General features: G+C 38.8%; 1 protein-coding gene and 1 long non-coding RNA gene across 3 annotated transcripts in view; one reads left to right on the forward strand and one right to left on the reverse strand.

Annotated features, from left to right (window-relative positions):
• Positions 1 to 15,345, forward strand: part of CHCHD3 (coiled-coil-helix-coiled-coil-helix domain containing 3) — a 164,178-nt gene that overhangs the window by 102,931 nt on the left and 45,902 nt on the right. For both annotated transcript variants that reach the window (XM_080393445.1, XM_080393444.1), the window contains exon 5: positions 2,186 to 2,269. In XM_080393445.1, the coding sequence (XP_080249571.1) occupies positions 2,186 to 2,269 (84 nt within the window). The remainder of the gene's footprint in view (positions 1 to 2,185; positions 2,270 to 15,345) is intronic.
• The window catches only part of LOC308066318, a 230,422-nt gene that overhangs the window by 70,229 nt on the left and 144,848 nt on the right, over positions 1 to 15,345 (reverse strand). The gene's annotated exons all lie outside the window — the stretch shown is intronic.

Raw genomic sequence — 15,345 nt, forward strand, 5'->3', positions numbered from 1 at the left:
TTGTTAGAACTAAAACTTAACTGAATTCTCATGAGCATTATGGAACGTTAATATTATGTTTTCTTTCTCACTGACCTATTTATCTTCACTTGCACAAAAGGAATGTTCGTGAGTTTGCAAATATTTTAGGGATCATGAGGTGGTTAGACATAAAATATTCATGTATGGGTAACTCATATTGCTTTGAATTTGAAGCCATAATGCTTTGAAGTATTGTATTAGATATCTGGGAGAGGGTGGTTTTGGGGAGGCACAACCTGCAATGAATTTTCAGCTATTTCTATAACCACCAGCTTTGGGAGGTCGTTATCTTGGAAAAGCAAAATCACGATCAATACAAAGCATGGTAGTTAGGCTGTGGAATACTTAGTATAATCGGCTGTGGAAAAACCTGTAATTAGTGAATAAAGGCTGATTAAAATGTTGGTGGACAGGGCTGTAGGATGTGCTCCATGGCACTATACTGGAGATGGGTGGTTGGCAGAGGCAAGGTTTGGTTCATCCAAGTAGAATTAAAATCTGGCTGTGTGCTTTCTGGATGAGCAGGGGTATTTTGGTTAAGTTCATACAAAAAACCGCCACCAACTTCCAAGCAGTTTTCAGTGTTGTTTTAGAGATTACAGATAGGCCTGACATGCATGCATTTTTTTGCATTCTTTCTGTTTATGTGTCTATTCATAAATTTAAATTTATTTATTTTACTTTTTTATATGCTTCAGGATATAGAAAAAAAGGTAAGTAGTTAAGTAAAGAACAACCAACAATCAAATGTTTTTATTTTATTCTTTGTCGCTAATCTTGACAAAGAGAATGAAGTCCTGCACTGATACAAGTGTAGCATAATATGTGCTGTAAGGTTTCTGACGTGCTTCTGTAAGCATGACCTGGAGATACCATCTTTAGTAGTAGGAGTACAAACACTTTACCATTTTACGTGATGCTGCTAAAATAGGAACTTTTTGCAGCTGGTATCAGTACTGGGGTGAAAAGAATATGTTAGCAGTAAATGGCTAATGTTGAATAGGCAATTGTGGTAATGACCACTGATAGTTAATTATTAGTCGCTAAAGATATTTTATTATTAAAACATTATGAGCCTGGAATGAATTTGCGCTGTTAATTTAGATGTTAATTCTTCCTTAGCTTGTTAAAAATCACTTGTCTAGTATTTCTTCTAGAGGACTTACCACTTATATGTGTTCTGTGTGCATGTGCACTCTTTTAATGTATTTTGTAATTCTTAATGAGTCACCTACTAGATATTGTTACATACTGTGATGACCAGCCAAGAAAATGTCAACTTGCTCAGTAGTGCTGGTAGCAGTGTCTCTTAACTGAATACTCAAGTCACATTAGTATTCAAAATATATAAGTTCAGAATTCTTCTGTATTATTTTAAGTTACTGGACATGGGAGTGATCCTGCATTAGACTATTTCAGCTGGCTTAGTTGGATACTTCAACTGATCTAGGAGTTTCCATAGGAATGATTACTAATTTTAAAGAGGACTGCTGGGTTTTAGATGTACTTTAGATCTGCTTTTGCAAAGGTGTAAGCATTTGGTTCTTTCCAAACCTTCATGTATTTAGAATTAAGCACATGCAAAATGCATCCCTGAATTGGGGTTTGAAAGAAAAACCAGCTACTTCAAAAAAATTCTTTTTACTACTGCCTAAAAATACGTGTATCCAAGTCTAGCTTTCCGGTGTCAAAATGTCCACTTAGTAACAGCTAACAAATAAATATTCAGGCTCTGCATATATATATAATGTATGTGGGTTTTGGTAGCTTGAGCAAGTTTGCCCATGTTCAGAAGTGATGTGCAAAGTTAGTTAAAAAAAGACCAAACACAAATACAAAAACCAAACCCCGAAGCATCTCAGTATGGTATGCTTGGTTCAGTCTTCGTGACATTTCCAAATACATTTGGACAAACTATGACACAGCTGCTGAGGAGGGAAGGAGAAAATCCAGTACAATAGACAATTTCTTTACATTTTCAATGCAGCAATCATCATCTTACTAATGTTCTGTTTGGCAAAAACTAATAGGCTGCAGTTTGCAATCACTGTATATTCCTTACTGGTACAATTTATAGTAGAAGCTTTGCTTTGCAAGTGAGGCTCTTTCTTGATCCAGTTTTATCATTCTTTTTGATCCAGTTTTATAATATTTTTTTTTCTAGGCCAGGCAGCTGGAAGAGAAAGACAGAGAACTGAAGAAGCACGATGCCTACTACAAAGAGCAGCTGGCTCGACTGGAAGAAAGGGCAAGTCTCCTTTCCCTCTTAATCAAGAGTTTCTGTTCATTTCTGCTACTGACTTTCTGGTTATGTTTTACTGTTAAACAAGATGACTTTTCTAAGGAGATAAAGATTAAAAATGTGGCCAGAGGGTTTTTTCGTGGTTGTAACTGCTACTGGTTTTGGCTTAATATTGACAACGTGGAGGCTTTAATGTTGAGGACATTGTTTTCTTTACTAAGTTCTCACATTTGCAATGAGATTTCACCTGTCACAGTAATTACAGACAGAGAAAAAGTCTGAACGAGGTTGCTTTTATACCAGCACTGACGAAGCGCCAGTGTAAGTGGATCAGTAGCACCAAGTAGTCTTAAAATTGCACATGGAGTGTGAAGATACATTACTGAATTTCCACTGTTGTTGCAGTCCACAGTTTCTTTCTCTGGGTGGAATTAGTGGTTCCTCCAAAAGCCACCAGCACGTGGAGTGTAATGTTAATGGCAAGTTGTTTATGCCATGTTTAAGAAGCACTTCTGTGCCTTTTTTTCACAGTAGACTTTAAACTGTACAGAACAGTTTGGTAAGCTGTGCAACATGCTTACAATATTTCAACATATTGCTGTTAGCATTCTTATTCTTTATAGGGTATTATTTTGTAGGATATTAATTTCAAAAACTTACTGTCATCATTTTCTAGATCCCAGGCTGGTTGTAACCTTTAGCCTGAGTATATTTGCCTCCTTTACCCCTGTGCCTTCTTCCTGAGCCCACCTCTTGTTGATTAATTTGGAATTTTTTTAGTTAAATTTGAAAATGATCCGAAGAAGATATATATTCATTTTTGCAGCTTAGTAAGATAGAAGAAAACGCCTTGTTTTTATGGATTAGGAAGAAGAGCATGTTGCATGAATTATCAGTGTGTATAATTGGTCTTAATGAATATTTTAAATAGAGGGCATATCAGATACTGTCTCAGTGTTTTGTCCTGCCATTTTGAAGATGACATTAATGAAGTCCATGTTCTTGGCAATGAAAAATGGTTTGAAAAGATGAGAGTAAATTAGTTTAATGATTCTAAAATGGTGCATTATTTAAGCAGTTAAAAATTAAGATCCTTCAAAAAAAATCCCCACAGAATACCTTCCTTATTCTCAAATAACTGTGTGGTGTTAGGGGAAAAAGCATCTGCATTGTCTCATCCAAACTGGCTTCTTACAGGGCAGTTGTACCTCTGCTCTTAGTCATCAGCCTTCCATTTTATCATGACAGTTCAAGTAGTATTGGAGTAATTTATGGCGAAAACTGTGTGATAAACCATGATTCTTTGTTGGAAAGCTTTTCTTTTACCTTTTTAAGGTGCTATGCAGTAAATAAGATTTTATTCTTAGTCATTTTTCACATGAAAGTAGGTCACTGGTACGGTGCCTTTGCTTGCTTCTGTTAAGTGAAGACTTCCAATGGGGAATCATGTTTTAACATGTATGTGAATATATCATTGCTGTGTGCAAGTGAGATAATGAACTTTAAATAGCTGTATTTGAGTACCACTGAAGTGTCGTCCCCCAAGTGATGTGAAATAGGTGAACTCTGCCATGTCTTGCTTTCTCTTCTCGTACTTGGAAGTCTCCAGGACTACAACAGGTGGTTCTGAATTGACTGTCTTATGCCATGGACAATGTTTGCTCTGTCTTCAGAGTGGAGTTCTCATAATATTAAGGCTTGTCTTTTCATTCTGACTTTCTATTTGTACGCTAAGAAACCTTTGCTTTGCCAAGTTGTCATCCGGTTGGTTTTCAAAGTGGATGTGCATACCTCTTCCACACCAAAAAAAAGAGAGTTGTTCAAGCTCTGAAAGGAGGTGAACTCAGTGCTCAAAATCTGACTTTGAACTTTATCAGAGATGTGGAGATTACAGAATGAAAACCTGCAAAAGCGGAGAGGTCATGTCTCCTGCAATCCCAGCTTCACTGAGGCTGCAGCTGTTATTAAGGTCATTTGTGAGATTCTGTATTGGTGATTTTTGAGCACTGGGATGGAAATAGAGCTTTAAGAAAAAAGGAAGGTCTGGAAAGGCCTAACGTTCTGGAAATTACAGAGTACAATAATAGGCTGCTTATTTGTTCCTAAACTTGTCCTGATTTCAGTGAAAGGTACACAAAATCAGAGCATGGGCTGTTCAGCAGAGAAAAGAGCAGAAGGGGAGGTGGGATGGGAGCAGAGTTAGTAGAGCTCAGAGAAGTAAAGTCAGTATGAAGGAATGTGCAATGTGAGTCTATCACCTGTGACAAAGAATGCTAATTACATTCTCAGATCATTCTTACATCAAATAAGCACACTTCAAAAATACTTCAGTTATATGAATGTGGTATTTCTGTCTGTTGCATCATTGAGTGTCAGAGCTCATCTGTATGATTAATTGGCTTTTTGATTACTTAGCTTTTTCAATTAGAAGCTTCCTATTTGTGTTCTTCAATGCTGCTGAAAAAACAATGCAGACATTGATAATAAGGGGAGACGACAACAAAACAGATTAGTGTCAGCACAGTATGCTCTTTATGGAGAAAATTATTATACATATTCAGTGCCAGATGAAGTCTGTCAATTATAAAATATTTCAGTGACTGAGTGAAGATGCTCAACCTTTTCAGGGGATTAATACAGGACAAGATAACTGTGCACCAGTGACAGCTGTGATACTAAAACATAAACAATTCTATTCTCCAGGGCAATATCTGTTCATAAATTTGGTTTATGTGCTAAAAACCTTTTGATACTTTCCAAAAACTGAGCGATTCCCCTAACAGCTGCCAGTGTTTCTAGGTCAAAGATAGCACATAAGCTATGAGTTATTACATGCTCCACAGCATCAAAGCAAAATGAGATAGTTTAACAAAGGAGTTAAAGAATAACCTTCTCATACTGTATATTTGACTAGGATGTAAAGCTGTTATTTAAGAGTTTGCACATTAAGCTTTGAGGAAAATTTGACAGTGTTTTTCTTTGTCTGCTTACAGGCTAATGGTGCTTCTTGACTACAGTAAAAAACCCCCAGAGATAGCAGTATTCAAATCACTGACATATGTGTACCCTATATTGTCTTAATTATTTACTATAATGAGGTGGCATTAGTGGTATTTTAAAACTATTTTATTCTTCTTTTGAAGTAGCAGAGCAAGAAAAAAGAGAACTAAGATCTTGGGCAGATTGAGCAGCTTACTACCTGGAAGAAGAATCCTATGACCTCTTTCTCTAACGCTGTCTGGTGTGTGTATCCACACTGTGACACTTCTGTTGTATTCATCACTGTTCTGTTCAGCTCCTCCACGTCCACCATGCCTGCATTGTGTCACCAGTTTCAATGTCCATTCCAAGCCGCAGTGGCTGTAGACTTCATAACCATCTTTGCACCTCTAATGTTGCTGTGATCTGTAGGTTCTGGTCAACATCAAAAGTTGTTTTCATTTTGTCTACAGAGCTGAACGACACCCTGTTGTTCCTTCACCCAGTTGCTTTTGCTTTAGAATATTTTTGCTATGAAGGAAAGATGACTAGATCCTCTCCTCCTTCTGCTTATAGTTTTGCCATCATACAGGCAGTCACAGTGAGCTGTGTCTGTGCGGGCTTCTGTCAGTTTGAGAATAATGCAGCTCTGCCTAGTTCAAATTTTCTTCAGCAAATCCAACTATTTTCATGTTACACTGCTTCATAATACTATTACGCATCATTACGAGAATCATGCCCCTAGTCATAGGAGCAGAAGGAAATTAATTTTAATACACTGCTGTATGACACAACTACTTAGTTTATCAGTGTGAATGAGCAAGAGATGTATCTCCGTATTGATCAGGATATTTCTTATTTGAGCTAAGTTTCTATGTTTGTGAGTTTCGTGGAAATATTTTCAGTAAGTATTGAGTAATATGCATGTGAATATGCATATGGTGTAAGGTAATAAAATTAAACTAGAGCACAAGGCTGATGGGGAGCAGCTGAGGGAACTGTGGGGGGTCAGCCTGGAGAAAAGAAGCTTAGGGGGGACCTTCTCGCTCCCTACAGCTCCCTGAGAGGAGGCTGCAGCAGGTGGGGGTCGGTCTCTGCTCCCAAGTAACAAGTGACAGGACAAGAGGAAACGGCCTCAAATTGTGCCAGGGAAGGTTTAGATTGGATATTAGGAAAAACTTCTTCACAGAAAGGGTAGTCAAGCACTGGAACAGGCTGCCCAGGGCAGAGACGGAGTCACCATCCCTGGAGGGATTGATAAAATGTGTAGATACAATGCCTAGGGACATGGTTCAGTGGTGGGCTTGGCAGTGCTGGATTAACGCTTGGACTCAATGATCTTAAAGGTCTTTTCCAACCTAAACAATGCCATGATTCTATGATTCTGTCAGCATTTAGAGGTTTCGCCGTTATGTTAGATACACTACAGATACAGCAGTCAGCAAGTTACTGCCCTGATAGTTCTTCCTTGCTGATTCTGTAATTTCTGTTCATGTCCTTGCTGACTTTAGTGGCCTTTGTGCAGGTAGACTCCTGCACCATACAGGGCTTACTGCCCTGATCAGAGCCTGAGAATATAGACATAAGTTCTGGAAATATGATACTTTTCTCTGCATCTGTTTTTTCATGATTTAAATTTTGAGGAAGGATTTGCAAATCGTAGATTTGGCACTTAATTTGGGGATTCTACTTACCATGTAGACTGTCAAGGAGCATTAACCTTAAGTTAAGATGAGCACACAGAGCACAAAGCTGTGAGCTCATGGCACATACTATACCAGGTGTTAAATAGTATTATCCATCCTGCTTGCTACAGTAAATAGGATTTTGCTATTATGATGTGTCAGGATTTTCAGAGAAATCAAATTTACTAGACACTAAACTGCCATCCTCAGTGCTGAGCAGCTTTATTCTGGGATCTTGCTTTCATACTAATCCTGTTGGTAAGAAATGCTTACACCAATTGTGTGGGGAAATTATAATTTAATGATCTCTTCCTTTTTTCTATTCAAGGCTTAGAATGGACCAACGTGCTTTTCAGTGATAGCCCCAGTGCTCAGAAAAGGAGATGATATACAGTTCAGCTTCACAGCCAAGTACTGGCTTTTTGTAGGTGTTTATAATGAACATAAGTGCCAAGATGCAAACAATGCGACTTCCACATTTGTTCAGATGCTTCAGAGTCTTGTTTACCTTTTCAAATCTCAACAACTAAATAATCAGAATCTGTTTGCCATGGTTTTTGTAAACTGTGGTTTGCAAGATGTAGATAACAGAGGGGGACTCTTATAAAGCAGTATAATAACTACAGACATTTTTATTTGCCACAACATATTTTAGCAGTTTAAAGGCTTTTGTTTGTATTTGTTTTATCAGTCTGTTTACTTTCTTCGATCTTGCATGATTGTATCAGCAAGAATTTTATAACCAGAGGATGATTCTGCTCTCACCTTTTCTCTTTAGAAGTTTGTATTTGCTAGAGCAAACATGTTTACTCTCCACACGTTTGTACTTGCATTCTTCCATGTCTTTCAAAATCACGTAACAGTGATGTAGGTACAGAACTTTGAGACTTGAGGCTGGATCCAGCAAAGTAGGAAATGCGTTTGGCTGATGATAGTATGTACTGAGCATTTAGAGGAGTCACAAGGAAAGCTCAGCAAACCTTTTGTCACTGTTCCCATAAAGAAATGGAATTAGCTCCAGCGCAGAGCTGACAGAGAGCTGACAGACTTGCTAAGTTGTGCTTGTCAATTAAGTGCAGTGTATGTGTGCTTTGTTGGACACAGGTAGTACCAATAGGTTTTTAAGAATTGTCCATTGCAATAACAAAATACTGCTCAAACAGATTTCTGTTCAAAACATAGTGTATAGCAACAGAAATAATCACTGTGTTCTACACTTGCTTTATATTTTCCATCTTCCTTACCATGGATAATTAAGCAGTCTTTGGGCAGCAGCTTTAACGTATATTGCCAACATCTTTTTTGAGAACAGGGCCTGTAAAGGAATCTTTTATAACTTCCCCAACTTTTACAGTTTCTCCAGTTTGCCTCCATGGAGATGCTTCATAGTCCTCTGTCTGGAGAAGTGAATTTTTTTAATGTGGTACAGCTAAAACTGCTTGCTCTTTTTCTTTCTTCTGCTGTTTAAACTGATGCTTCCAGTAATGTCTGTGTTGTCTTTGACCTAACCAAACTGCTGTACTTCAGAAAAGGCTTGCTGAATGGCAGTTTTTAGACCTTCCCTCTCTTTAAATACTAGTATGCCTATGTTGTATTAACAGTCATTTTTAATTTTAGCCAGTCATTACAGCAGCAGTCTCTAAATATCTGTGGTTGGAAAAAAAACACTTTATCATTCCTACCCCCGCTTCTGTTTCTGAGATGTTCCCACTGTTTTTTTCTTGTTCTGTTTATCTGGCTGGCTATCTATTTCTCTCTCTCTCCCTCCCCATATCAAATATATATACATGCACACACACACTAAACATACACCTCCTGTATATCAATACATTAACTCCATTTCCAAATGCTTTTCAGAAGCGATAAAATATATTATGGCTTTCATTTGATGAATTCTACTGTGTATCATATCATTGTTAATGATTTGTATTATTTCTGTCAAGTTTTTGATATCTTTTTTTCTTAAATGGCTATTCAGCTGCGACAGTGGGTTTTTGCAGTTTTCCCCAAATTGGTGCAGCAGGAGACTAGAGTATAAAATCAAGATATATTAATTTCTCATTTTGTACTTGGGCCAGGAGACTTTTCTATGTCCGAGCTTATATGCTGCACCAATGAGATAAAAGTAGGAGTTCATCAGAGTTTCCCAGTGCTTTGTATTTCCATACTGCTCATGAAAACCACCCTTTTTAGTACGGACCAGAGCGTAATGTTTTTGTCAGTTTAGCATAATAAAGCTGTCAACCCAACCTGTGATCTTGCTTCATGTTGCCAATATTAGAAAAATTCTGTCTTCAAATTTCATTATATTTTGGGGACAGAGCTTTTGTTGAATGCTTCTTGCCTGGCAGGTTGAGATTAGGAAACTTGCTACCAATTACAATATCTGAAACCTCAACCTGATTGACATAGACTGAGCTGTAGCCTTCTGACTGGAATGCTGCATTAATGCACTACCTCCGTATCTTGCTGAGCCACAATCATTATTCTGAACAATTGTTTTTTAAGCCTTAGTTTTATTTTTTTCTGCTCTTTATCTTTTATTTACCATTTATGAATAAGTAGCTGGCTGTTTTTAAATACGCACCTCACCCATATGATTTTTTTTCTCTAAGGCTGCCAAATAAGCGTGATGTTTTCATCTGAGACATCTTCCCATTAAAAATACCTGTTTTGGTCTCATCTTTCACTATCACATGTCCAATCAATAGCAGTGCTGAAATGCTGCTTAATAACAAAATAAGGAGTTGTTCCACGCTGAATAGTAGGTATCGATGTTTCTCTAAATGTTTGTTTATAGATTATTTTTTCCATTCTCTGTGTGTGTCTTTATATAAATGGAGACCAAAAATAGTGCAATAACTAATATTCCAAGCTTTTCCCCCACGTGCACTAAGATACTTGATAGCTTTTAATGTGTAACTACTGGTTTCATATAGGTTGTTTGCAGTCTGTTTCTTACAACTTTCTTTTTCTGAGCAGCTTCTGTGATTTTTTTTCTTGTATCACTGGCCAGAACTGACTCCGATATTTTCCCTCCAATCTTCTTGCTATATTTCATTATGCCTTTTGTCCTAAAATGCCATTTTGAACTTGTCCTGAAGTCTCTCTTTCTGCCTATAGGATGCCCCAGTGTCATTCCCTACAGAATTTTGGCACTGACATTTTCTGAGGTACAGGGGAAGGTGTTTTTTTGAGGTGCAGTTGCACTGTCTGTCTGTGTTGTGCAGAGGTATACTCGGAAAGGAGAATGCTCAAAACCTCTAAAATTCAAACTTTTGGAGATTTTGGTAGTTAATAGAGGATTTACTAACCCAAGAAACAGAGAAATAATATTTTCCAGGAATTTTATTTTATATGTTTATATATAGGCTATTTTATATGTTTATCCAATATCATTTAGTTTTATAATTATTTTTTTTTTTCCCAAAATAAGCCATTTCTATTCCTGCAGCTTTTAAGTCCTCATACCTTGAATTCTATTTTTTCTTTTTTTTTTTTCTTAACTTTTCTTCCGTTATACAATTATCACTGCTCTGGATCTCAGCATTTACTGACCTTCTACTGTACTTTAAGAATAGGAGTTTATTTACAGTTCCACGATAACTGCTCATTGCTAATCATTATTTTTCTGTGAGAGTGTTTCAGTTGTGTTAAAGTCACTTGAATCTTGGTGCTTGTGAAGTCTAAACAGGTATATATGTTCTTTCTACAAATAAAAAAATATAGATGAGGATAAACTGATGGGAGCGGGAACATAAGAGGCAACATGGAAAACCAAAGCAGTCGAAAAGCATCATGTTGGGCAGCTCCTTTGGTCTCCCTCTTCTTTAATCCCATGTCCATAATCGTGTTGTCAGGAGGGCTGGCTAACGCCTTTCCCTTGCCATTGCTTGCCTTGTCTGATGGAAGGACTGGAAATTACAGTGAACAGGACCTGTGGCGTGGGAGCAAGAGCGTCTCTCCTGTGGGATGGCTTTCCCACAAAAGCACGTGCCGGATCCTAATGAGGCTAAGCAGGTTGTTCATCCAGCACCGCTCACTTTTATTAATACAAATTAGTGGATGCATACAGTTAAACATAAACATGTCAGTATTGCCTAAGTCACCCTTAGTGATTGTGTCTGCATTTGTTTTCATTTATAGTTTGAGCTGCACTTTTCCCCCTTCCCCTTTTAAAGGAGCAAAGTATTGTGAAAGACAAATTTTTTTTAATATGCAAAATGGAACAAATCAAAGAAATTTGTCATTTCAGTGTTAAAAGACAGTGTTTATCGCATTTCATATATGGCAAAATGTTTTAACATATGGGTAGCTAATGAATAAGCAGCTTTCATTTCACCAGTCTATTCCCTCCTCCCACCCTCTTTCTTTCACAGAAACTGACGTTTGGGAACAAATACTGTACTAAGTTAACACTATATTAAAACAGCACTTGGTGAGATAGTTTTCTTGGATTTCTTTGTCAATGTAACATATTTAGAAAATACTGCAGCTCCAGACTTAACCACTGGAGAAGTAAAATACTGAATTTTTAGGATACGTTCTAGAGATTTTGCTGGTTATATTGATATTTGGAGTAATTCCACAGGAATAATCATTTAGTCTCTTCAGTTTCCTGGGAATCTGATAGAAATATGTTCCCTTAAACATATTTGTAGTTTTACTATATATTCACACTTTTTTTTTTTATTGTCCAGTAATTTTACTTCTGAGGAAGCTGAACATTGGATGTAAGGAAGGGGAATACAGACCTGTTTTCACTTGTTTTCTGTTCTCTGTCCTTCGTGCAATTGCATTTAAACCCAAGAAGTATGTAATTTAAATATACTTCCCATTTAAACAAGTATTAGTGATGCACATTAAAATATTCTTTGAGCACCCTTTCTCTTTAGAACGATGACACCCGGCCGGTGGCCGAGGCCAAGTGTGTGAGGGGCAGCGGGGCTGGGGGCAGGGGGCTGGGAACTGCCCGGGGGAAAGGGCCGGGGGGGCTGGGCACAGCCGCTGGGCAGGAGCCCCCAGCGTGCCCAGGTGGCCAAGGGGGCCAGCAGCGCCCTGGCCGCTGTCAGAAGCGCTGTGGCCGGCAGGGCCGGGGCAGTGCCCGTCCCCCTGTGCTGGGCACCGCTGCGGCCGCCCCTCAGGGCCTGGGCTCAGGGTCGGGCCCCTCAGGGCCTGGGCTCAGGGTCGGGCCCCTCAGGGCAGGGGGGACGCAGAGGGGCTGGAGCGTGTCCAGAGCCGGGCAGGGGCTGGGGGGAGCTGGGGGGGTCAGCCTGGAGAGGGGGGCTCAGGGGCACCTGGTGGCTCCCTACAGCTGCCTGAGAGGAGGCTGCAGCAGGGGGGGTCGGTCTCTGCTCCCAGGGAACAAGTGACAGGGCGAGAGGAATCGGCCTCAGGTGGCGCCAGGGCAGGGTCAGATGGGTTGTGAGGAAAAATGTCTTCAGGGAAAGGGTGGTCGAGCCTCGGAACGGGCTGCCCGGGGAGGCGGTGGAGTCACCATCCCTGGAGGGATTTAAAAGACATGTAGATGTGGCGCTCAGGGACATGGTTGAGTGGTGGCTTGGCAGTGCTGGGTTAACAACTGGACTCAGTGATCTTAAGGGGCTTTTCCAGTCTAAATGATTCTATGAAAACACCCCCTTTTCTGCCCAGCATAAGCAGTACTTAGTAATTTTTCTCATTATAAAGCAATAAGTTTTATGTGAAATGTCGCCACGCTTTTTTTGTAAATAGTTTTGGAAACCTAAAGGCAGAAATAGCCTTCCTAAGCATATAGCTGCTTAATTTTCACTGCTGTCAGTCTGAGTGATATTTTAATTTTTTCTGCCCCTAAAAATATTTTAGTCTCATAACCGATAGATAAATGAGAGAATCCCCAGGAAATGCTGCAGAATGTCTCTATTTGCCAGCACAATAAATGCAGAAGCTAATAAATGTCCTCTTACATCAGGAGGAGGCGTATAATGAGTAAATGATGGGAAAAGGAATTTGGGAAACAAATGATCAATCCAATCTAAGTCGACAAACAATTTCTTAATAACTTGGCCTTTGGTGGGAGAGAGGGCTCTGCTCTGCTCAGAGGAGCTGCTGAAATGCAGCACTATGTTCGGGCAGCTTGCATCTGGCAGCTGGTGGATTTTGTGAGGCTGTTTTAGAATCACTGAACAATAAGCTATGATTCTGACACAGCCTTTTTCGTGTGAGGTTTTGGCATTTCACCGTTTGGGTACGTGTGCATATAGGGAAAAGGGACAGCAGATTTAATCCTTGTTTCTGTAGGGTAAGCACAGGCAATGCTGGTTTGGGGGGAAAGCCTTGTGTAAAGAACATGGTTCACACTGTGCTTGAGGAAATCAGTGCTCTGTATTGGCTCCTGGTATAGATATATCGGTATATCATCTTCCTCATCTCATTCTATTGTGCTCTTCGTGTGCAAGAGATCAAGTCCTGCCCAGGAGTAGTTGTGGCTAGAGCTGATATTCTTAACATCAGGGAGAGTCCAGTCATGGTAAGAATTGAACCAAAATCTTAGGATGTGACCACGTTTTAAGCCCACTGCAGAGAGGGGAAGATATACCACTTTTTTTTTTATAACACTAGTTGTGGCACAGATCTCAGCTTGGCCCTGGCTTTGCTGCAGAAGCAGTGAAAGGTTAAGTACACGTTTTTTTCTCTATTGAGAATTCAGTACACAAAGGCAGACTTCTGTATTCCTCTGTATTCTATGAAACTACCCAGAAACTGAAATACTAGCTTGAAACATGGGGAAGGAACTCAAAGTTCAAGATGACCGGTAAGGTTTGTAGAAAGAAAACTGGGGAAAACAGAAGAGAGGGGGAAGGGAATCAGAATAATGGACCTGGTGACAAGCCTAGTGACAACTTGTTTTCAGCTGAGGTTTTGCTTTAAAGAGAGCAAAACCAGTTTGTCTTCAGCATTACTCAGATTCCTTTAGAATTCCTGAGTCCCCATTCCTTCAAAAGGAATGAAATAGATGACATTGAGTTCCTGTATTTGTGAGATCCTTCCTGGAAAAATGATTTGTCATTTTTACACTAATACTTCCAAGGGGAAGGTTTCTTCTCTCTTGCATTCTGTTTTAACCGGTTTTCAGCCTGTTTATGAGTTCCATGTCAGATGACCCACTCGGTATGAAATAGATCCAGCTCAGCTGCAGAGGGGCTGCTTGTTGCTTTTGTAGTTTTTAATTGGGATATCGACACAGCTTAGCAAAAGTGGTAGTGAACCATCAGTAGCTGGGAGAGGGGAAAGAAATGATAATGCCAGGCTGGTGGCATGTTCAGCTCTCTTTAAGCGTGTCAGAGAGAATTGAAAGTTCCCCCATCTTATGCCTTTCTAACTGAAAAGCATTATACCTGAAAGCTGAGACTTTTCAATATGTTTCTATTCACATGCATATTTCTATGCCTCAAAAGGCCTTTCCTTTTGAAATATGGAAAGATAATCATGTGTTTGAAATGAGTAGATACTCTTTTGCCACTTTTGAAATCTTTATTTTTTCCCCATGTCAGAAAGTTTAACTGTTTGCTTTACTGTGGGCCATAATCACATAGGAATATGTATTTATGCACACCAAAACACAAAAACATAGCTGCAGTAATTAGGAAGCAAATTCAAATGAATCACAGCAGAGGCGTTCAAACATACGTCTAATTCTCAGAAAAGGATTATAATTTTTTAAAATGTCTTACCTTAATAACATTTTAACGTTTTCCATATCTGGTACTGCTGTAATCCAGTTAAAGATTATTTTTTTCCCTGCAACAAAATTTATTTCTTGTTCATCTGCATATTTATCAAACATAAAAACCCAAAGAAGATATTCCTTGTTCCCAACAGACTGTGACAATAATGCAGAATATTTTTTGGTGTTTGATACCATATGTATTTTTTAAAAGCCTTGCAGATAATTGTTGCTGCATGCCAGCTCAAATGTCTGTTCATGCCAAGCTTGCTACTGATTTCAATAGTTAATCCTCCCTAGCCTTCAGTTCTCAAAAATAGAAGCATAGTAGTGCTTGGCAGTGGTTTACATGATATAGACTATAATTACTGTTTCTACAGGTATAAATACTTGCATTTTGACCCATGTTATAGAAAATGCCTCTATTATTATTTTTTTTAAATAAATGGCAATTTTGCCTTTGATTAATGAGTGAATGTTTGAACAGAAAGTCTGTTTGACAATCCTACTTCTGTTTCATACCTTGGGAAATTCACTATTTTTTCATTACCTCATTTTCTCCAAGCAAGAAAAGAACAGTATAATCATTAAAATATCATACCGACAGTGATTTCTTTGATAAATTCTATAGAAGGAGATATCGCGCAATATATTAACTGGAGAAGTAAGCAAGTTAAAATATCCAATCTTTGTGTTAACCATTTTATTTTGCA

The sequence above is a fragment of the Falco punctatus genome, assembly GCF_963210335.1.
Source record: "Falco punctatus genome assembly, chromosome: 6".
Taxonomy (NCBI): domain Eukaryota; kingdom Metazoa; phylum Chordata; class Aves; order Falconiformes; family Falconidae; genus Falco; species Falco punctatus.